This window comes from Platalea leucorodia (assembly GCF_965183815.1).
Source record: "Platalea leucorodia genome assembly, chromosome: 7".
NCBI classification, from domain to species: domain Eukaryota; kingdom Metazoa; phylum Chordata; class Aves; order Pelecaniformes; family Threskiornithidae; genus Platalea; species Platalea leucorodia.
The window spans coordinates 66,710,444-66,735,477 of record NC_138829.1 but is presented as its reverse complement, the minus strand read 5'-3'; the positions used below and the strand labels follow the sequence as shown (position 1 = coordinate 66,735,477).

At 41.3% G+C, this 25,034-nt stretch overlaps 1 protein-coding gene across 1 annotated transcript in view; it reads right to left on the bottom strand.

The window, feature by feature from the left end:
* LGR4 (leucine rich repeat containing G protein-coupled receptor 4) overlaps positions 1-25,034 on the bottom strand; it is a gene marked incomplete at its 5' end in the record, with an annotated part of 80,489 nt that overhangs the window by 34,506 nt on the left and 20,949 nt on the right. The window contains one exon of the mRNA XM_082317698.1: positions 10,850-10,921. Coding sequence (XP_082173824.1) covers positions 10,850-10,921 — 72 coding nt within the window. The remainder of the gene's footprint in view (positions 1-10,849; positions 10,922-25,034) is intronic.

The window sequence follows — 25,034 nt, the reverse complement described above, 5'->3', positions numbered from 1 at the left end:
AATGATCTCCAGATGTAGAGGACACCTTGTTGTTATTACAGAAATCAGGATACAATCTGGCTGGGGAATAATATTCCATGGTATCTCATTCCCAGAGTACACAGCAAGCATAGCTTCTTGCACTGAAACTCTTCTGAAAGCAGCAAAGACTGTTTTCTCTCTTTTGGGAAATTAAAACTTCTGCAATTATGAGTCTGGCAACCTGGCTGCATGTTAACTGAGCCAAGTTAATCACTGGTGTCACTCCAAAACCAGGGAGGATGTCCCAGGGATACATTTTTGTCCGTAACAATTAAAACCATCACTCTCATTTTGACAGGACGCAATACAAACTTCTTGGAAACCTCTCTGCTTGCCTTGCATCCCAGATGGTGGTGAACCTCAGGTTACCTGAGCAAAGAATTAGGTCTCATTCTGTCCTTCTGAAGATCTCATGCACATACACAAAGTGGTTTTGCTGTAGTGTGGTGGTTTTGGTGTTTTTTTTTTGTTTTTTGTTTTGTTTTTTTTTTTTTTTTTTTTTTTTTTTTCTTCTCCTCCTTCCTTTGGTGGTATCCTGGGATCATCCTAACCTTATCAGTCCACCTTGTCTCTGGTAACAATACATTGGCTACTTTTTCCATGGATCAACTGTAATCTTACTTCCTCGCTGAAAATTCAAATACTGACACAGACTGCAATCCTGACATATCATAATAAATCACCTGACGTATTATTTTTATTTCTACTTGAGTAAGATCCAAGACCTAGTCAAGGCTGAACATTCCACAGTCGCCTTCAGACCATCCACCACTGGCTGTCTGCCCATGCAACATCTCCTTTTAGCTTTCCAACTTTTACCTACCTATTTTCATCCCATTGGAAAATATTCCATTGCTTTCCCACTTGCACTTTTGCAATTTCTTTACTTTTTTGCTGCCTTACATCAAACTATTTTGCCATCCTTACATGCCTGTCCCTAACATCAACTTTTTCAGGGTTCTTTGTGCTTCCTACACAAACTTGAATTTTACTTCATGCTCTCCGGCAACAGAAGTAACCTTTGAAAATGCCTTACAGACACACTTGCTGGGTATCATGGATTAAATTTTCTCACTCTTAAGAAAAGAGCTTCAGGTTCCACTTATTCCATAAAAGCAGCCACTTTGGAACACAATTCAGTTTTCTTAACAGATGATGCATAGTTACGTGCTACAATTTATCCATCGGGGTTTGAAGCTTTACACAAGAGGCACAGCCATTTGCAGGAAAGCACCAGGGGCTCGCTGCCTCCCCCGTGCAGAGATCCCCCGCCTGGCGAGGGCACGCGCCCGTGCAGACAGCTCCTACCCACGCTGGGCAGCTGCAGAAGGGGACGGCTGGTAAATGGAAGCCGTATCACCGGGCTAAACTTCGCTTTGCTTATCTGTGATTAGCAAACAGCCCCTTTGGGACTTTTGTCAGCTGCAGCCTGCTGCACGGCTGTGAGGCCAATCAATAACCTACAGATTACGCCCAATTCTTCCACGCCAATTTAGCAGAACTAAATGGATACTTTATTCTGCTGCTGCTAATGGAAAACGCATTTGTCCCCTTCTCCTTTTCTTGCAGTAGTTTCAGTATTATACAACCTCAACCACTATTTATAAAATCTTGAGTATGTAAGCCAAGACACACCAGGACTGAAAAAGGAAGTCTGTAACTACAACCAGCACTGAAACTGCACCAACTCCATCCAGCTGAGTAGGCACTTCTCAACCCGAGACCTCCCTCGCGTTACAGCTTTCTCAAAATTATACTGAACTTGTAATAGTTTGTTTTCAAAATGCATTCCTGGTATAAAAATTTAAAATGTCTAAGTAAACTGAGCTGATTGATTGAAAGAAGTCTAAAGCCTGTCTGTAAGTTCTACTGCTGAATTGTCAGCAAGAGTCACCAGCACCCAGTGCAAGACAAAATATGACTCTACGATATTCCTTTTCATGGACTACCAAAGAATATTTAATTTTTTCTTGTTAACAGGAAAACAAATTATGATAGATTTGGAAGAAAGCAAGCATTCCCATCCACACAAAGTATGCTCTATCATGCAATTTGCAAGCAATATCTGTATTGGGGCAAGACTGCCTTGAAGTAGAGCCCACAGGCTACAACACATACGCACTGAAGAAAACACACATAACCTAAAACAATTATTATACAGTATGAGCTGTTGAAGCAAGCTGTCTTTGTAGTCCCAACTAGTACTCTCCAGCAAAAAACCCAGAATTTTGCACAAATTTTCTAACGTGGACGTGTCTTAAAAATAACCAACAATATCATGTTGTCTCGAAAATTTGTAACACCTAGTCTATAGCAGTAATGACAGGCTGTTGCAGTATGCAACTCTGATTCCTCTTACCTCCAAAGCAGAATACATTTATAAAATGCACGTCTTCTCCCTAATTGCCTTTGCACATCTTGCACTGTGTTGTGATAACCTTCCTTTGCTCTGCCATAGGCCAGGTAGGCCTTTCCCTCAATGGCGATCTCAAGGCACCCAGGCGAGTCCGCAGATGCTGGTCTAGGTTCTGCCACTCTGGATTTCTATTTCCCTCTCTTTTCTCATTGCACAAATAGCAATCATTACAGACGCCATCGTGTTTACTGGAGAAGGAGCTACCTGAGACAAATATTCCATGTGCCTCACCGTGATGCACAAACTTAAATACTCCAGTGACAGAGTAGGGGGGAGCTGGGTGGCTTTCAGTATTTTATTTCTTCTTCCTGTCCCCGCAAAAAGCCACGTCTAACATTAACTTATCCTTTTCGCTGTGGATGCTGAGAGATCGAGGGCACTTAGCTGTGCTATGGGAATGACTTCCACAGCAGTGAGACAGCTGCTGAGAAAGCAGAGGGGGAATTGTGGTTGACAGCTCCAGTTCAGAGAACTCCGACACTCTTAGAGGGATCTGTGGATTTGATACTGACTTCATCACTGGCCAGCGCAGAGAGCAGCACGCGAGGGAGACGGGCTCTCTGCTGCCCGTGTGCATCAGCAGATGGGCTGCTACACCGACAGGAGCTCTTCCAGCATCAATACGCTCCTTTCGAGCTATAAATACATTTCACTTACCTAGTCTGTAAAGCAGAGAGAGATGAAAGTCACCAAGCTTGGTTTTGATTAACTGGGATGCAACCATTGAGTCAACTACAGATTTGTGCTTTTAGCGTAGCGCTATTTGGATGCTCAGAAGGTTTCCAAGATCATGAAATATACTGATGGTTAGACATGAACGAGTGGAAAAAAATGACTGTTGAGATAGTAAATTCTCAAGGTTGCTTTGATCTGTCCATACAGTCTGTCTCTTGCCCTGGCACTTACTGGCTTTCCAGGCATGGGATCTTTTGAATGACCATGCATCTAGCAAGTGACGCTGCAAAATGTGGAAGTGGATTACATCTACACATATTTGGCAATTAGACCTGTGGTACCAGTTTTCTAACCACTTCAGATACGTACTGGGTAAATACAAGACCCAGGTTTTGTAGACACCTCCACAATGAATGATCTTGGAGAAATGGGAGTAATTTTCAGCATGATTCCTTGTTTCAGATTTAGGTCAACTGTTAACTTTCCTCTAGACAAAAAAAAAAAGCAAATATTTTATCAGAATCATCTAGAATTCTACTTTTCTATAGGAAGGGCAGGAATAGAACTTCACATGAGTACAGGTTACTACTACTGTGCCAGGATAAAATCTGCCAATGCTCATTAGGCAAGAGTATCTCAGTACTCACAAAAAATAATAGCAAAATACAACCACCCAAGACGAGGGGAGGAAAGAAGATAAAAGAATGACTTAATTCCTCACCATGTCTTCTTATAGTTACATACAGTGTCATACCGAGACACTGTGATGACAGAATGCACTCAATTACTTTCTCAGGGTACGAGGATAATGCATTTACCTCCAACATACAGGATTTGTTTTTTCTGCTTTTCTGTCTGAATATCTAAGGCTTTTGCAACTCTTCTTGAGGCTTGAGCCTGGAACTGGCTGCCTACTCACTTGCACACGTACATCTTTTGTCCCACACTCCCAGTCCTGAAACCGAAAAGAGGAGGTGGACTGCACGGTACGAGCAGTTCAGGGGACTCTACCTGGAGAGACCCGGCCTGAGAGCTTCTGCGGCTACCACTAGGCCTCCAGAAGCTTCTTATCTGGTTTATATGTTCAGACAGCCCCAACCTGGCAGCTCAGGCAGTATAATAAATTCAGGCTCGTAAGATGGGTCTTGAAGCCTAACACCAAACAGTTCAGCCTCGAGGCCATTTAGCTAAGCCAGCTTCTGTGTGCGTGCGCATGTGAAAATAATGCTGAACACTGAAACTTGGAGACGACAGATAAGGAAAAAGTTTTGTTTCCCTCTAAATGTACTTGCAGCAGAATAACCAGTCTCCAGATCCTTATACACAGCCATGCCAACTTTTGAAATTAACATGTAGAAACAGAAACTGGAAAAGACTTCCTGATCATCTAAAAACAATAGAATTTACTCAACCTACTAGCATCTGTCCCCACAAACAGGATAAATATGTACCTGTTAAGCACAGCAAGAACCTTCTAAGCTACAGAAATATTATTCTTGTATCAGCAGGATCAAAACTCATCCAGAATCGAACTAATTTAGGACTCGCATAGATAAGAAAACATTAATTAAACACAGGTTGGCCAACATGTTTTTAAACATCATTTAGCATCTAGTGCAGACCAAGTAGATGATGTTTAAAAATATCTTAGCTGACTGTGGTTAATTCTACTTGGGAGTCTTTGCCTAAAGGTTTGTCTTGACTAGAATTTGAAGGTGCAAGTTACAACATGCCGACGCACTTTCTAAAGCTCCAGCGCACACAAGGCAGCGAGTGTTTCTAATGTATGCTAGCTGGTCAAGTCAAAGCTTAGGCTCTTAACTTGCTACCACACGCGAAACCTACACCTTGCGTTTTCTTCATTAGAACTTCACCTCTTGAATTCAAGCTGGAGCAACTGAGGAAATTACCTCCTCCAGCTGTTCAAATATTCAGAGCTGGCAGACTGATGAAGAGCACTCATCGGCTTCTAACCCAACATCAGCCAGCTATTTTTGAAATACTAACAGAGGATGTCTACGCTGGCTGCCTTTATAACAAAGCAGCTGAAGAGAGCTCTTGGCTTGCTCCTCAGGCTCTGCTGGTGGGGCTGAATGGACAGATCTGGGGCGGTAATCATACCAGCTAGTTTCACAAGAGGATGTTTAACCACAGCCTCAGTTACCACATGTTGGCTAACACAAGGCATCAGGACAACTTTTCTCATGAAGATTCATCCTTACCTTTTCTACTCCAAAGAAGCCCTTTGTCTCCAGCTTCCCACTACAAATCCTGCGACTACTCATGTTTATGAAAGGGAGAGGAATTGCACCATCTCATCAACGTTTGCACGCTACCTTGAAAATACTATTTTAAAAGACCTAGCACTGAAGGACAAAAAACTGCTTCCACCAAATGCTCCACAGCCAGGTGAGGAAAGACACTGCATCCCAAACTAACAGCTCAGCCTTGGTGGCCTTGGCAGAACTCCAAGACATGCCTTATTCATAAAACCAAAGTAATAAAAAAGACAGACACTCCCCCTCCCTCCCCAAGGATAATACAACTTGGTGCTGATGCAGAAATTAGAAGGAAGGGGACCATCTAAATTACACACTGAAATAGATACTACAAAAGCAAGCAGCTGTGACATTTCAGCCAGGTGGTCATCTTCAGCTGCAGTCAAGAGGAAAAATAACTCTAGACATTTCCCTTGCAGATACTTCCTGATTACAACCTTATGGCAAAAACACCATTTTCACTGCCAGTACGCATTTTAATTAATCCTTATGTTCTTAAAATATACTTTGTCAATTAAAAGCCATGATCAGAGACTCTAGCGGGGGGGAGGGGGTGGGTTTGAGATGTTTAAGCAGATCTCTTAGTGCTGTAATCAGCATGGATATAATTAACTAGTCAAGCAAATTCTCAGTTGTACTACTTCTTTTCCTGAAAAATTACAGTTGCACATGTGCTGTCTCTCGCTTGCTGTTTATTCATCTCTGAAAAAGCAGATTAGCATTGTATTTCAGAAAAGAGAAAACTTTCCTCGATGTAAATCTTCCTTTTATCACTTCATTTCCCTAACTGTTTTCACCAGCTATTAAGTAAAAACCTTAAAAAAAAAATATCTGAGGGTAGTGTCACAGAAGAGAGACTGTTTCATATCATACATGAACAAAAACCAGAAACAAAACAGACCCTGGCCTCGGCATACATCAGGAAGATAATCGAGCACTGCTGTCTCTTGGTGCCTTCAGGAGTGATTATTTTCCTTGCAGGATTACCGGGCACGATACAGTCCTCAAAACCCCAACAGTGAGAGAGCATCCTCCCTAACCCTTGTTGGAGAAGGTCAGAGCCCTGTCCCAAGGCTGACTGGTTGGGAGGTGACCGGTGCTCCCCTTCGGACAACCACGTGCTTGTGTCACGGGCAACCTACAGACGGACAGCAGGACAGCTTGCTGTCCTCTGCCTTCCTACCAACTCTCACGTGGACCCACAGCCAGACAGCCCAAACCTTATCACCCATCCGTGCAGGGCAAATAAGAGAACAACATTTTAAAGGGTTAAGAGTGGAAATCAAAACAAGGGTGAAAGGTCATCAAGTTGAGGAGGCTTTTGCTTTATTTGAGAGGTTCGAGCTTCTGAAGGCAGACTGGAAAACTGGCCAAGGATAAATATCATTTTGATTTGCCTTCCTTGATGAGAGAGTGCCTTTTTAATTAATCTAGTAGATCATTCACAAATATAGCGAATGGAAATCATATAGTTAAAATCCATCAGACTACTTCCGATAACTTTAAATATTAGAAGGAACTGCAACCATTTAGAAGAGCATCAAATCATAACACAGCCTGGCTCTTCTAGTTAAAAATTCACACTGGAAAATGGCTTCTGCTTTCTAAAAACACTGCATTATCTAACTATATTTCCCTCTTCTAGCTTTCTATAAATACTTTAAGGTGTGGTTAGAAAACTGTGGCCAAGTTCTTCAAGGATTTTTAGTTTCCATATCAAGTTCAGGGCTGCAGCATATTTACGTTAACATTTTCTGGAGAATACACTTCATTAACTGCTGTGGCAAAACCCTTGGTGGTCTCCTCCTCGCTGACTCTGACCATTGCAGTTTCAATCATTTGCAAATTACTTCCAGATGGGTATCAGTTACACAGAGATGGAGAATTTTTACAATATTTATAAATAGTGCAAGAATCCTACAGACATATGATAAGTGTGCTATGCAGTGATACGCATGACAAGGCTGCAAAGAGGGGCACGTGGAGCACATAACACAACGGGTGGATTCTGCCCGCGGACAAGCTAGAATCCCTTTGCTTGTATCTGCGAGCAATACTCAGGTAGGACACTACCTCGAAGGTACAAAAACTCGGATTACACCTGCAAATTTGATACTTTGCAGGGGAGTCGGTTCCCTAAACACAGCCATTTAGTGCCATTTCAGATGCCCTCTTCCACCTGGCCCCAATTGCCGTTCCAGGCGGCCGTCGGTCTCCCGTCTGCATCAGACTTGCCAGTCTTGTGCGGGTGTCTCAGATAACCCAGCACATCTAAAAACGGCATGGGATGCATACGTTGAAGCACCCAGGTCGCTCCCCCTTCGGTGACACAGAAGGCACCTTTGAATCGAGCAGCCAGCTTTTACAAGGCTGGTACGCTGCTTCTTTCACTCTTACTCACTAGTGTTCATTTTAGGATTTGGAAAACGATCCTCTGAAGCCTCTCCAGACTACTGAACAAGTCATTGCATTAAGGAAGTGACAACCCCCATTTTGAATGGCTCCTACTGCATTTTTTAATCCCATATTCTCCATACGTGCACTGTGTAAGACTCAGTTGCCTACATAATACATCTAATTGCCTCCCATTTACATTCAATTAAATTCTGTGATACTATTTTGCAATATTAATTAATGAAGTCTGTCAGGGGCTAATTGCCCGGAGCATTTGACAAATGGCAGGGGTAAAGCACGGCATAAAGAGAAAGGTGTGTGGGGCTGTCTCCTGGATGAAGAGCTACTAGAGTCTGTGGTGGTGTGGGTACTTACTGCATTCCCATTAAGATTGTGGGATTTTCATTTGCTTTAGGCATATAATTCTTGGGAAAAGTTCTAGATGGAAAAGTCACTTCTAGCACAGATTTCAACACCACTTTGCTTTAACTCTCTCTCTTTTTTTTTTGGCGCAGAACACGCAGGTTTCTGTGCTGAAAAAGCAACTTCCCTACAGCCTGGCAGTCAGAATTTGGATCTGCTCAACTATAAATAAAAGCCAGGAAGAAAGTTTGAAAATCATAAAGTGGAGAGGGAAAATTGTGGTTGTACAGTGGGAAGTACAATAGTTTGTTTTTTCTGTCCACAACCAGCAAAAATAAAGACCAAAAAATTCTGTACCCTGTCCCAGAGAGGAATGGGCAGAATGAAGCAAAAACGTGTCAAGTCAGGGGCTGGACATTTCTATCACGGAAGTAAGCTGCTTTTGCTTGCATCTACTTTATTATATTCCCTCTAGGAATCACATGAAGTGAAGCAAGCGAACCTGTAGTTAGCTTGTGCACGGATGACCATAACCAGGTCTTCTTTACAGAGAAGGAAGAAACCTCCCTCATTTCAGTGCCGGTGGGCATGGCCAGAGCTTCTGCAAACAGGCTTCAAATTCAAAGCAGGCTGCTGCTGCAAACCATTACTAACGACTCACAGGTCTCGGTTATTGGTTTTCAACTGAGAAGTGCTGTACATAGATACTGCCTACTTATGGCTCTGCTCTCACAGTCGTTTTCCTGTCCTTCTGCATCTGTGATAGCTGTTGAATTGGAGAGAGTTTTTCTTTTTAATCTTTCTGGAGACTCTCCTACCTCTGCAGCTGTAGGAGGCAACGCGAACATAAAATGAAAATTGTATTTTTTTCTATTGTACTAAGAAATTATGATTAATTTGAATATGTCCAAACATTTGGCAAGTATCATTTTTACTGTAAAGTTGGTTTTGGGTTTTGTTTTTTGGTGTGGTTTTTTTTTTCAGAAGTTGCTTTAACATATCAAGCAAGCATGCTAGGAATGATTTAAAGCTTCTGGGTGTTCACATATAATGCTGAGCTTAACGCTAGCCTATTTTTTTGCAAACTGAAATGCTGGAATTTAGGGGGACAATGAGGTACACGTAGCAAATGGCTCTTAGGCAATAAGCACAATAGATGATGGCTGAAGGCTCTGCCTTTTCTCTTTACCTCCTGACACACCCCAGGGTTTATGGAAGTTACACAATATGCACACCCACCAGTTCGGTTTTATTGCTTAATTACTTATGGGGAAAAAAATGAAGTCTCCCACAGTCATCTTAAGTTGGGAAAACAGAATTGTTTGTTTTTCAACTTTTGGTGTGAAATATGACTATAAAGAATTTGGAAAAAAATGGACTACAAATACAGTCTAACAAAACAACGTACAGACACACAGCAGTGCATATTACGAAGCACATAAGGAATGTTGGCTAGTACATATTCTGAGCCAAGGAAGCCTCCCCAGGCCTCTTAATTGACTACTCATGCCATAGAGCCTCTCTTAAATTCTGTCAATTACATGCACCATCTGAAATCCTGGTAAATCTATTTTCCTTCATGAGGTATTCTCAACTGCATTGCAAATTTAAGCAATACCTGAAATAGGAGGGAATAAACCAGAACGTGTAAAGTCGGAACAATACTTCCCTACTTCATAAGGGTTTGTCTCTTTGGGCAAATGAGCTATTCTTTCCCTAAGGTGCATTTATTGAAAAGTCTCTCAACACAGCATTCATAGTTCCAGTCTAGCCAAAGTCACAAATAAGGACAGCCTTACTTTGTACTTTAAATGCTCTTTGATATGAGAAATGCTACTTTGACACTGTGAAAATGCAAGAGAAGCAAAACAAATTGCAGTGGTATTGTCTTATCTATTGCTTATTACTGGAAGTGCTCAACGCTCTCTGGCAAAGGTTGAGCCATTACCCTCTCTCCATAGATAAGGAAACTAAGGCACACAAGTCACTTGTCACATAATAGTACTTACTAAAGTAGTTACTGAAATTCAAAGCCTTCTCCCTGTTTATTGACTCTGAAACCCAACCTAATCCAGGGCTATGCTGTGAAAGGGTGCCTCAACTTTGCAAACGCATCTCCATTAAGACTCCAGTTCAGCAAAATACTGGGCACAGGAGTCTTCACACAGGTCAAGGATTCAGAAGTCTATCACCTAAGTAAAACCTAAAGAAAAGCTTAAAAAAAAACAAAAAAAAAAAAAGAGTGGGACAAGAGGGAGATGGGAACTGGAGAGAGAATTTCTGCCAGAGAACCTAAGAACAAGGAGCCCCGTATCACAGAACTTGAATTTCTGATGCGGGTCAGGATGGGCTTGTGAGCGCTGCATCTGCAGCCTACAGGGGCAAGGGGAGCAAGCTGCTCAGTAAATGAAACAACATATATTTTATGTAATTTATGCAACAGCTATACTGTATCTTTGGATAACATTGTAATAAGTATGTGTCATTACTCTAGCCGTGATTAAAATAATTACCATAAAAAGTCCCTTGTAAGTAGCATTTACTGTTCCGGTTTCCAAACATGTAAAGGATTTTTTTTAAAGTATAATTGCTTTCTCTGTTCGCAGCTCCACTCAACACTATTTCTTTCCCCACCCACACCTTCCACTTTACGCAGCCATCTGATGTTGTAGCAAAACTTTAACGTGTGTGAAATACTTACAGCTCTTCCAAGTAGGGAAAGTTCTTGAATGCATCCTCTGGTAGCCTTGTGATGTTATTCATGCTGATATCTCTGGAGAAGAAGAAATACAGATTTATCAATAAACAGTAAAGGATTTTTACACTCTAGGAAAAGAATGAGAAAAAGAAAGCCTAATCAGATGGTATGATAACAGAAAAAAATATTCTAGCATCACACAGTAATATCTCTTTCTAGAAACTTGCATGCTAAACTTTCAATGCACAGTAATTTGAGAAGCCAGTCGCAGCAAAGACCTACATAATGGGAACTTGATCAAAAAAGTTTTCTGACACCTCTAAGTAAAAAAAATTACTGTGAAACTACAGGGTAGGCATGTATGGAAGAGGCTCTACAGTACTGTTATCCCCAGTACAAATTTTTACCAACTTACACATGTATACAATTTTAACACAGATGATTAAGACTGCTCTACAACCACAGCATATGAAAATATTAAAAAAAAAAAATTGTGACCACCCACCACGCAAATTTTCATCCCACAATGTCTTTTAAAAAAAAAAAAAAAAGAATACATGCATTGGGACTTAATAAAGAGCTTCTGGCAAACATGGCTTCTGGAACAACTGACAAGAATAGCAGAAACATGTCCTAGCTCTACCACAGTCTTTTTTTTTTTTTTTTCCCTACAAAACCTATAGAAGTCCTCGAGGTAATAGTTTTAAGCAGATTTCATTCGCAGTCCATGAGCAGAGACAGGCCAGCAGCAAGTGCTTACATGATAGGTATGCAGACCTGTTCAGCTTTTTACTTTCCAAAGGAGCAGTAAGTGGCAAACTTGGTGCCATCACCTCAGTTCACACCTACATAACCATCACAGATAATCCAGTCCTAAAGCAAGTTATTACTCAATGTGAGTAAAAGTAGCACGAAAACAGTTCAGTTTGATAATTAAACTAATAACTGCCTAACAATTCACAACATAACCCAAATTCTTACCTTCCACTTGCTTACTGCCTTTTTTTTAAATGTCCTTTAATGAGCAATCAGTGAGACTCGTTAGTACAGCCCTCCCAGCTTCCTTCTGCTTGCTGTCTGCCACATGTTGTTCTCTAGCATCTATGTGCGACCTCCCCACGTATTTCATATAAAAAGCAACCAAACAAAACCAAAGCACCCCTCCCATCTCACTAATAGTCAACAAGTACCACTGAAGCTCCTGCATGCAGATCTGAGGGGCTGGTGACTGCATGCAGGACAGCAGATTTCGTTTGCCACCTAAAAAGCTCAACCTCGGCATCAAGAACCAGCTCTTGCCTACTGCTGGGGCAGATGTTCTCAGCCCATCCATAGCCACCCCTGGTTTTCAAACATCTGCCTCAACTGGAATTATCACTTCTTCTGATGAGGCAGAGAAAGGTCAATTTAGACTCTCCCTGCTATACTGGAAGGGCACAAATCCCTGAAGAACCATTTCGCAGCAGCAAAAACGGCCCCCTTGAGAAATTAAAAAGTTCCACACTCAGGCTATCTTCCATGGCTCCCACCCATGACAGGACTCAGTGCTGACCTTGGGAGGTTCAGAGCCAGGCCCCTAAGGGGAGCAAGGAGCACGGGGAGGGGTCAGTGCCATTTCTGAGGAAATGGTGACTAAGGACATTTGTGCCTTCTTGCACACTGTGATGAACCAAATGCCATGTCAGTACCATATAACCTGCCAAAAATGTTGCAGCAGCTAATTAAACTACTTTTTTTGCAGTGCCCACATTATTCCTCCAGTTGCCAGACCATAATGTCTAACAGCTCATTAAAAAAAGTTTCCTTATTTATACTGACAACAGAATGCACTATATAAAAAAACCCATAGTGACTGGGAAAAAAAGTATTTTTTCCCCCACAGCAGTTGACAATGTCAACTGATGTCAGTGAATTTATGTTGAGATTAACAAGTAACTGGCAACTGGTCTGCTGCCCTCGACCGAGCAGCACAGGCCCCCAGCCACCGCAGACATGAACGCTGCACTCTTACGTTAAATCTAGATGCAATAGTTTCTGTAAACTACATGTTCATTAAATAGCAGGCCAAAACTCCATTTCTCATACCCCAGTGTAAAGCAAGAGGGTTACTCCTCAGCAGCTGTTAAGAGTATACTAACGTAACTCAAGAGCAATGGAGATCAAAATATGGTTCAGCACATACAAAACAAACCCAGGTGTGAGAGATGACCAAGAAAATCCACTGCAGCACAGCAGCCTCCTTCACTAAGCTCCAGAAGGAGCTGAACTGGAGATGATTTATTTCTGAACTCCGCAGCCTGCGTGTTTTAAGAGGTGCTTTGTATCACAGCGGTAGCTTGGGTACCGTGAGATGCTGCAGTTGCTGCAGGGGACATTTTTCTTCTTATGCAGAGAAGGAAATAAAAGTATCAGATACATGAATCGTCAGCTGTCTGCTCCACGGGAGACTGCAACTTTTATTCTCCCTACTCCCCATATACATTTTTCAAATTGTCATGAATACACGCGCTCCACACATCCAGGCTAGTCCTCTCCTTTCCAGAGGACTACACATCCCCTTCCAGTATCAACTGGGAAGCATTTATGAAAAGGACAGAAGGGTAAGAAGGGAGTGGAGACCCTACATGAATCCTAAGAAACAGTAACCTGTGCAAGAAAATCCCAACTCTCTTAAGGACTGTCCAGGTGATAGAAAACCCTATTATCATATATACCGTGTTAAATGGTGCTAGTAAAAACAGGTCAACAGCATATATCATCAGACAGTGCTTTATGAATGGCTATACATCGCTTTGTCAAGGATTTTGACTGCAACCACATTTGTTGCACTATGTGATAACTCTTTAGGACGGAAGAAATAAGAAATCACAGCCATCTGAAAGCAATGGTTTTGAAGTTTCCAGAGCTATAGATGCCTGATTTTCAGAAGTGTCATATGCAATCCTAAACGAAGTCAATGGAAATCATGTAGATATACGGCATGGCTGACATCCAAATTCTACGTATTTTGGGCTATCTCTCTGGTACTGGAAATTAGCAAAGAATGTTTTTTGCCTGTAGCTCCAACTGTCAGCATCTTCTATTTTAATATGGGGAGTAGACTCTTTGGGTGTAAGCACAAAACAGAACACCTTAATAATGAAGACTTGAGAAGCATCATCAATATCCACAAATTCTACTGAAATTTATTTTCACCGAAACTGCATTTGTAACAAAAACAGGCACAAAGATGCATTGCAATTATCTCTTTAGCATTATGATGTGAATCTTCAGGGACTGCTTATCACGATGCCTTGCTAAAAAGCTGGAATTATTACAAAGTTTCAGCATTTGCCTTCATTACACGTGACAGTAACTCCTACTCAGTAAATAAGCCAATCTTTATAGCACTGATTTGCAGACTTTGGGGAACATCAAGACACCAACTTTGAAAGTTTCTTAATGACCACCATGCAAGTTTTAATCAATTTTTGTTTAATTAAAAGCATTATGTAAAAGCAGTTTTGTTGCAGAAATCACAAACTGATTGTCCTTAGGTAGGACACACTTCAAAAAACTGCTAGAAAAAATTAAGTTTCAATGTAAGGGATGAGAAGGTCAAAACTCACTAATCTTATCTGAAGTACACTATCAGCAAAAGAACAACCAATACAGAAGGGAACAACCGATACAGAAGGGAATAAACACAAAGAATTGTAGAAGCCAAAATGAGAAACTTGGCTGGGTTTTTTTGGTGTGTGGTTTTTGTTTGGTTTTGTTTTTTTTTTTTTTTAATATATATATAAAATTAATTATTTTTTTCCAGTCTACAGAATATCCTCAGTCAAAGAATTAGTTCATGGGCAGTATTTGCTGGTACTAAAATATTAAGTAGTTCATGAGCTTCAGTGCACGCATTTACAAACAGTATTAGCAAACAGATACCCATATCACTAAAATTAGATGAATTAATAATACTCTCTAAAAAAGTCTGCATAGTCAATTTGGAAGATACTTTTAATAACATGCTTTATAGAACTACAACAAAAATGGACTAGCACCATATATTATGACAAAATAAGGGCAAATACTACCCAAAAAACACTGCCCTAAACAAAAATAGCCCTTGCCAAGTTTCTACTGCTTTTATTTTAGAAAACATTCATTTTACTATTTCTGCAATCTACAAAAACCAAATCAGTGCACGCAGAATCAAGGAGGCTGTCCACATAATGAAGATAAAAATATTACTACAGGCCTTGGATACATCAGAGAAATCTCCACCGAGAAGCTGCCCTGCTCCACATGTTCCTCCACCTCTACCAGAAATACCTCAGGCCTATGAGCCCAGAGCTCATTTAAGGCCATAACATATAAAATAAAGTCCTAAGAATGAACAAAACGAATACCTAAGAGACCTCTAGCAGTGTCCACGGGAATGATGCTACCACACAACAGAAGGATCATGTCAGCAATTGCCTGATGCCCCATTTCAGCAGGGCTATGCTGAAGGTCCCATTCTGGACCGGGTTATTACACCCAGACATAAGTTGCCTAAAAACAGCACAACACTTACAAACCTTTCAATCGCTACCAAAACCAAAAAACCTAAAAAACCAACAAACAAAAACAAAACACCAAATCCCCCCCACACTTGCCCTAAATTTTACTGGTACACTGAAGTTCAGACTCAGTATCCGAAAGGTTTATCTTAAATTTCTTGTTCTTTCATCACTCTGCAGTATAATCTGTCAGCCCCAGCAACCTACAGCTCTGTCTTGAAATTAAGCTCAGCCCCACGCTTATATTTGGGACGTTTTCCCTGGGAAGCACAAAACGGACACAACAGCTTTAAGAGGAAAAAGATAAGGACAGCGATGCCATGGTTTTACACCATAGATTTGTCAGGAAAATGAAGGAGAAGCCAGGGGTAGACCTGCACCTTTCAGCAGTTAGCCATTAACCGGGCTTATCTGTGCTAAGCAGTCAGGCTAAATCTTCGCTCGCTAACCAACTTTAACCGAGGCAGGTCCAGGCGTGATCAGGCAAGGAGCTGGCATCGAAACTAAAATGATGAGCAGCCGAAGGTGGTAACCTCTTTAGCAAGAAGAGGCTGCATCTCGGGGGTAACATGAATCACAGCCTTATAGGTACAATTAGTTTCGCCATTTCAGGTAGGAGAGATGTAACGCCAGAATATAAACACAACCGTGCTCCCTCCTACAGTGCTATTGCTGCCGTGGCTGCAGTTTTGAACAATAAGTAAGGCGCTCACGCTCGGTCAGAAATTTTGTCCTTCTTCCAGGAAGGTACTACAGAAAAGAGGGGGAAAAAAACCAAAACAAAAACAAACAAAAAAAAACCCCACACACACAAACAACTAAAACAAGTAGCTTGAAGAAATCTACTGAAAATGTTATTTTGCCATCCCAGGTACTGCAGAGACTTACTTTTACAGGCCAAAGGTGAAAATCAAGCCACAATACTGCAGCAGTCATTTGCTGTCTTCAGCCTGCTTCAGTAGATCCCTTCAGGTTATTCTGACAACTACTTTAATCTTTATTTCCAGCTTAGTTTAGCAAAGTCCCCTGCTTTCACCTAACAGAAACAACACTTTAAAGTCTTTAAAAATACTTGTACGTATACCAACCAGCAAGGATGCTAGAAGCTATGAAAACCTCCCTCTGTTGAAAATAGGCATCAAATGAGATAAATTACCTTGGGAGAGGAAAGCACCTTTGCTGGACACAGTAAAAACACACAGCACCACGTCTCCTCTCTGCACAAAGCAGATTTAAACTACTCTTAAAGCAACCAGCAGTGGAGATTTCAGAAACCTGAACCAGGCAGTATAAGGCACTTTTTTTATTATACTCCTTCTGCCCAAGAACTCCAGTTCCGATGGAAAGTTTTGTTTGTTTGTGTTTTTTTAAGGATTCTTTATTCTACCACTAACCAAAGTCAAACTTCCCCAGGCTTCAGGATGAGCAGAAATACTTCATATCTTGAATAGCAACTTACTAATTCTCTCACATTTTAAAAAAATAAACTCTTTCTTATCTTTAGAAAGTGGCTTCAGTCACAGCTTTCATCAGTGGTATCACGCAAAAGAGAATTAGATAAAACGCACAGCATGTCAGAGCATCTCCTGCAAGGCACAGATCGTTTCCCCTCTCACTTTAAAGTACTGCCTCTACCATGAAGTAGCCTGACCCTTGTTAGATTTATCCTAAGCATCCTTCTTACCAAATGCCAGAGCAGGATTATGGCTAGAAAGGACCACTGACTAGAGACGAGGGAAACGGAGGAGGGGGACAGTAGTTCTTGCACAAGAAGAAAAGCTGCAACAACAAAGAGGGAGCACAAAATGGGAAACAGAGACTTCCTGTAGAGGGCTACAGAAAGGAGGGGCAAAAATGATAAATAAATTAGCCCAAGGTATAGGCAGAGAATGAAAGCTAACGACCCACAATAACTGATGGGCATTGAAAAGGAAACCGATGCCCGTCTCTCTGGACTGAGGGACATTTAGCTGCAACAGCTTTTTTTTTTTTTTTTTTTAATGACGATACCTACCGTTCTTCACTACACCTCCCCAGCCAAAAGGTGTGCACATTTTACAGAAAGAAACTTTCCTCGCTACTGAGCTCTGGTGTGCTGGCATGTCCCCTAAAACTCACAGGAGACGCTGGTGCGACGCTTTCTATCCTGTGTTGCAGCCTCAGTTGTCAACATTTGGACCTGCACTGAACTGGGGGCACAGGCACCTTCCCACCACATTCGTGCACTGCATCTGAAAGAATGCCAGCGACCGAAAATACTCTTTGTAAAAAAAGATCTTAAGCAGGCAAAACATGAAATATCTAGCTACAGAAAAGGAAAATTAGATCTCAGCCAAACCCAATCGACACTGGTCACTTAAAAAATAAAATCAAAATACTCCCCTATGCTCCCCTCCACTTCATTAATAGCTAACTTCTTTTTGGCTCTCCACCTAACCTCTATCTTTTGTGAAGTTTAGAAGGGAAGAGGGAGAGGGAAGGGGGAGGGAGAGAGAGAGAGGAGTGTTTCTTGAAGGAAAGAAGATCATGTTTCAACAAGGCACCTTTAAAATCCTATAAAATACTCCCTCTGAGCAAGCTTAACCTGTTTGCTGATAGATAATAGCATGTAATACTGTAGGCTCCATTCAGTCTTTTCCAAGGTCTGGGCCCTCTGCCACTGAGTTATTTAATTATAACACTTACAAAATTATTTAGGCAGAGCTACCCATATTTGAATAAAGCCCTCCTACCTACTTGTACAAAACCATTAGGTAAAAGGTCTTAATCTTATGTAAAATTCCCCAGGTAGTAACCCTGATCCACCTTCAGTACTACTAGGAAAAGTTGAAGCTGTTAATATTTTTAGAAACTACATTCAATAAGCCAGGATATTGCAAATGCAAGTCAACATGACACTGGAAAATATTCAGCAACAATTAGCCACCCATTACCACTGGGCCCATCGATACATGGATAATGTCCCGACTACATTGGCACCAGTGTAGGTCAACAAGAGAAAGGTATTTTTCTTAGTATACCAGAACAACAATTCTTTGACAGTTATCAAAAAAAAAAGGGGGGGGGGGGGCAGGAGGGGGCAGACAGAAGTATATGTAGCTCTATGGCGATGGTCAGTGCTTCGAATTCGGTCCAGGTCACATCTGCATTAAGCAGGAGACCTGCCTGGTGTTGCGGCAGCAGGGAGAGGCAGAGGAGGTGGAGCACAGGGTGGGCAGGGGGGAGAGGAGAAATCGAGGAAACTCAAGGTTAGACCAATCTAAGTTGGACTGAGGTGCTACAGTCTTGAAGAAATACATTCGGTGCCTAACTCCTTGTAGGAACACGCTCACATGATGAAAACCAACCTCATTTTCAACCAAATCATACACCTCAGCAGCCAGTCCCAGGGGAGACGAGGAGCCGAATTACATCCCTGGTTTAGACCTACTTTCCCATTTACCCAGTTCCTTCAGGATGAACATAAAACCACTGAAGGGACAGAGTAAATGAGTTCGCATTAATACTGTCCCATGTTTTAATCGTATTCGGTATGTAATGAAAGCACAGATAGCCTAGAGAATCAGCAAAGAAATTCTAATTAAATTCATTCAATTAGAAAGAAAAAAGTTATTTTATTTTGTTTTACTGTATCTTCTTGATAACAAGTGAACAATTCTCTTCCAGAAGCACCACCTCACAACTGCTCCTTTGAACAGTAATTGCCTGCACTGTGACTCCAATGAGTGCAGCTAAAATTCAAGGGTATGTGTTACATGCAGACATGCCAACCCCAGCAGCTAGAAATCATGAACAGGAGGGCAAACAAATAACAGGCAAAGGAAAGATGATGTTTACAGAGGAGCCTACACTTGGTAAGTGTTTGAGCTTGCAGTGGTGTTTGAGTTTAAAAGAAGTTAAAAGTAATACGCCGAGTAATTAATTTCTTACCTTTTATATACTACCTACATCTATTACTGCAAGGTTTGGCTACCTCAGACTATACTATTAGCTAACATTTATATGGTAATCTATTAGCTGACATTTATGTGGTAATCTATTAGCTGACATTTATGTGGTAATAGCACTCTGATGCCCCAATATGTTAGACTGGTATTGTATTTAAAATTTATGTTCTCCCAGTTCCTGACAAGGACTGCACAACTACCAGTGCCCATCTCCCAGTGGTAAGGGCCCAGCTCGAGGGCACCTCCAGGTATGCCAACAGCCAGGACTCTGCAGTATTAACTATCCCATATCCTCCAATCCTTACTGCCATGCCCCAACACATTTTTCTCCTTCTGACCTTCATCTACTGTTCCTTTTAACATGGACAAAGTTGTTAATGATAAAACAAAATGGAAGATTTGAAACCAATTTTTGAATTAATGTAGATTTTTCTCCTTGTAATTCCATCTCTCCCCAACAATCTTAAGCACGGTCCTACCGCCTCTGACACGATCACGGAGACCTCCAACACTTAAAAAGCACAGAAACCTGTGCTGCATTCACAGCTCATTTTGCAGTGACAAAAAGCCTATCAGCCATGCCATTTTTTCATTTATGAGCATGTTTCCCTTTCCACCTCTTCTAGGAAACATTCTTGCAAGAAAGGAAACATCCAAGTACTTAAAGCCTTAGTCAACATCTGCTGTGACTGGCTCAATAAGACACGGGTTGCATTCCCACCCAGCAAATACACTTGCCATTTCCTAAGTACCCATGCTATCTCTCTAATGAGCACAACATCTTATCATCTGTTGTTTGTATTGCAACAAGAAGCTAAGGGCCTTAGTTCAACATGTCAACGTGATTGGCGCTGTACAAATACACAGTTGGAGACACTCCTCACCTAGAAGAGACTGCTGCTTAACTGGACAAGACAAACAGCACGGGAGGGAAAACGGGCACCCAGAGGCGAAGGAACCTGCCCCAAGTCACCAGCAGAGCCTGGAGCCCCCTCCAGTTGCCCAATGCTGATCTCGTGCTACGCTCAGCTGCTATCCACCATGTCCTTTTCAAAAGAAATGAACTACCTTTTTTTTTTTTTTTTTTTTAAAAAAAAGCAGGGAAAACAGGACAGGAGACTGTTCTGACAGTTTTCCTTTGCTCAATGTGTAGGTTCACTCCATTTGGTAGCAGCGGAACGAAATTACGCTCTAACAGCTATGCAAGCACCTTCTATGCAATGTTTCCATCCAATTTTCTGTGGCTCAAACTAACCAGAACGTTTGTGTGACTGCTCACTTGGGGATGAAGAATTTAACCTGCTTTTTCACAGAAGCAATCAAACTTCAGACTACCCACCAACCCTGGCTATTCGAGAGGATTGAGATATTCAGAAGTTTTAGAAAATAGGCGTACATGGAGCCCCTTTTCAGTACAAATACAAAAAAACCCCAGACAAATCCTGCTGATTCCAGTAAGCTTTTAGCATTTTGCTGAAGCAGGACCTACAACATTTTCACTGACAGCCACAGAAAGGCTGAAAAATTTCAGACAGGTCTGTTCCTGCAAGAGAAGCAACATCCCCCTCTTTCCCCCACCATATTTGTAAGTTATTTATTTCTCCTGCCTCCTCCTTCCCACATCACATCAACCTGTTGGGTTTTTTTTTCTTCCAACATGATGTCTTAGCTTTCTTTCAGACACAGTAACTAGCTCTAATGTACCCTATTCATGTGCCAATCAAGCCATCATCAAGATCTTAGAGAGAACAATACTTGTATGCAAAGACCTATTTTGAACTGGTATTTGAGTCACTGCAGGCCAGCCATTAAGCAATCACACATACGGTTAATGGCCTATGTTGACACACGGTGGGGAATTAACCCAGAAAAAAAATTCCACTGCATTATTATGAAAGAGATTGTATCCTGGAATAGGAATATAGCACAAGTTAACATGCGTTTTGGTTAATTTTTAAGAGCCACACATTTGGTGCGGATTACGGGCTGAAGGAAGGGATTATTGTAAGCTGAGGAGGAAACAAAATGTCTTTCAGTGCAAGTGTATTTCCCTTACATAGTCAGACGTTATTTATAGCAGAGAGTAAAATTATGCATTATTCATGGTTTTATAATTATTTACTCTCTGGAATACTCTCTATTCCAGGGAATTAAGTACAAAAAAAAATTAGGCCGTGAGTACGACAGGCACGTTAGTCAACCAGTCTGAGGCCAAGCCTATGCCAAGATCCTCCTCCTACACCTATGAGTATCCATCACAAAATGTGGATAACCAACCTGTGCAAGACCACGGACAAAACAGAGCAGGAATTCGGATCACCCACGCCCCTAATCCGTAACCAACCTCGTGTGTCCTGCTACCACCCAAACTCCTGGTAGGGAAGCTCTCCGCATGGTTACCTCACAGGTACCCTCTGACTTGAAAGTTTTTAAAAATCATTTATAAAAAGTAACATGGTTACCCATTACTCCAAGAGTAACTACAGATAAAAATGTCAGAAAAGTCATTATAAGTATTTGGTGATAACTCCCTTGGATTTACAGCCACTTGAGGTAACAGGCTACAGGGGGACTTCAGGAGAGCAGCAGAGCAGTTAAAATCTGTAACGGCCAACATTTTTCTAGGGACCACTGCAAAGCATCTTTGCCAGGCAGACTCATCACACCCTGCAACTAGCACAGCAGTTATTGAGGGGGATCAAATCTAAGCAATGTAATTATTTTATGCCAATTGCATGTCTTCTGCACTTCATCCAGCTTGTCTCCTGTCTCCAGACAGCACGGCTCGGTCTGCACATGAAGCCAAGGCAAGGTGTAAACCTGGCGGTGAAGCCTTCAGGTGCAAGTGTTCAAAATACTGTCCTCCTATTAGCAATACTTTTGTATTTCACTGACACATCTTCCAGATAGGGGAAACTGAGGAATATTTTAATGCCTTCATCTCCTTTAACAATAGTCCCAGTAAAGTGGCTGGAATAACAACTCTCCAGGCAAGGGGCTTGAACCTGGAATCATCTTAGCCCAACATGCGTGCATCTAAAGCATTCATTACAACCATTGTTTTTGGCAAGATTTGAGATTATTTGTAAATGCCAGTAAAGTTAAGCAGAAGAATTTTTTTTTAATCCATAGGTCTCCACACATAAAGGGAAAAGGAGAACACAGCAACAACTTACACGCTTAAGGCTTCAACCTCCAGGGTGTAGTTGCATGATATGTTTTCTTTCCCATGAAGGAAATTGGCTTATATTCCCATTGCTTTCCACCTCCACAGTGGAACTGCTTATGGGCAGCATTCTGTAATCAGATCATTATAACAATCTGGATTTAAACAAAGCATTTCTGGGTTTTGGCCTTTTTTTTTTTTTTTTTTTAAATCAGATGGGGTTAGCTGCCTTCTATATAGCACAGCCTCAGAGAGAGCTGTATCAGCAAAACTATGGAGCAGCAGACTCCTACGGCAGTGGGAAAGAGGAAAGGCATTGAAGGAGGCAGTGGGAACTTCACACTGAAAGAAAACTAACATGTAGCTACGCCTGCAATGAAATCAACACCAGATTCCCTAAAGGAGTTTTACAGAAAGGTATTTGTCACATTTTAAGTAAATAAAGTTTAACAATATGTTTGCGACCAAATTAAAATACGGCAGAATTGCCAGTTGCAACAATTGTCCTTACCATCACGGAGTGATATTGAACCATCAACCACGAAGGTAACCACGTCATTTTTTAATGACTCTGTAGCTTTGTTTTTTCTTTAATGAGTTAAGTCAGCCCCAGGTTAGAGGCATATCCGAGTTTTAATTTAAAGCACACATTGCTAAACCCGACACAGACACTTCACACATGACCAAGCCAAGGTTTTGTTCATTACTACTGAGGAAGTTCTCAAGCATTTTTTCCCTTATCGAAAACTTCTGTGAACAACCATTGCTGAAACACCAGGAACATCACCAAACTATGTAATCTAACCAGTTTAATGAGATCTGGGTTCCCCCCCATCCAGTCTCAGGTCCCTGCTGCATACCCACAAACACCTACAAGGCACATTTTGTTCCATTTAACAGCTTCAAGGGCAATTCCGTAAAACTTAAACCTCCTCAACAGGAGCGCAGGGAGCCACGCTCACCCTTTGGACTCCAAGGACACCACATCTCGCTCCACCTAGCAACACAGTATTTACTACAACAAACATTGCACACCAAAAGCTCCCCGTTACAACTCCGGACACAGACCCGCCAAGGTTCAATTCCTTGCCCCAGCAGAGACTCATTTTGTGGGTTTGGACAGGTTGCTTCCCCTTCCCAAACTCCGGGTTCAAAGGAGAATAATCTTTCCTGCATCTCTGGGAGGAAGGGGGAGGATAAAGCTACCGATGTTTCTGAGCTGTCCAGACAGAGCCCAGAACTTAAATCTGTTTACACTGATAGAAAAGCAGTGCTATCATTATACACGTATATTCATATAAAAATCTTCTGTTGTATTTTCACTCTGTGTTTTTGCTCTGTTGCAAAAAGAGAACACAAACAGCTACAAATCCCATTTCATAAAAGTGCCAACTTTAGTAACTCTATGTACTTTGAATTTTATTCATTTTCTTCTGGTTTATTTTGGTCTCCTAGTCCGTCCCACCCAATGTTTAGAAAGCAACCAGAGACTCAAAAGTCTGGGTAAGCCCTACATTTTTAGAAGGCTAAAAGCAAAAAAGCAAAACAAAATTCACGTATGAACACAGTCACTGATACCATTAAGTCAGAAGACAAAATGTAAACATTTCAATCAGTCCAAACCTATATACAACAGCTTGTCATTTAAGAATTTCTTTTTTTCACTTACACACAACATGTAACTTGGATGTAACTAAAAATTATTTCTGGCAAAAAAATCTTCTTCTGCAATACAGCGCTATAATTATCTATATACTGTGGGAAAACTAAAAGCACACAGTACAGCTTTCTAGTGTCAAAATAGATTTCATGGCAGCACCTGGAATAGCCTTTATAGAACCAAACATGTTTTTACATAGCAATTTTCAAGGCATCTTAAAGTAGCTGACATAGCACGAGCAGTTTTGATAAGATGCAAAACTTAGGTTTTGGAAATTCTTGACCATCAATTATCACACAGTACTTTTACAGAAGAGTAATTTCCACTTTATGACATTTGAAGGATTAAAGTCTGCCTGAAGTCTCCCGAAGTCTCCTGCGTGGCAGCGTTCATGCGTGCTAACATACAACCCTTGCATTTCACTCGGGGAAATGCTACCTTCAACAAATGGTAAAGCGAGGGTTGTTGCCTATTGACAAGACATGTAGCTAAATACAAGAATCCAAACAGCCTCACTAGCTTCGTATGAGCTTCCCACCCTTTTGAGTTATACTGGTTTCAGCTATGTTCCTCTTTTTGATTTATCTGAGATGTATGGCCAAGCCCCTTACACGCATGAAAACATGGGCTGAGCATCTACCTTGCCTTCCAATGCATCTTAGACATGAATTGAAACAAAAGCTACACAAAACGTCTGCCAGGTCACTCTTAAAGAAGAGCTACAGGTTCAGCTTCTACTTCAACAGTACAGGATTAAACAAGGGACATCAAGGAAGTACTTGAATTCAATTTTATTTTTTCTTGTATTATTAGAGTATCAGGAATTATCTCATTCTTATCTAATCACAGAGGTAACATCTCATTTCAAAAAGCA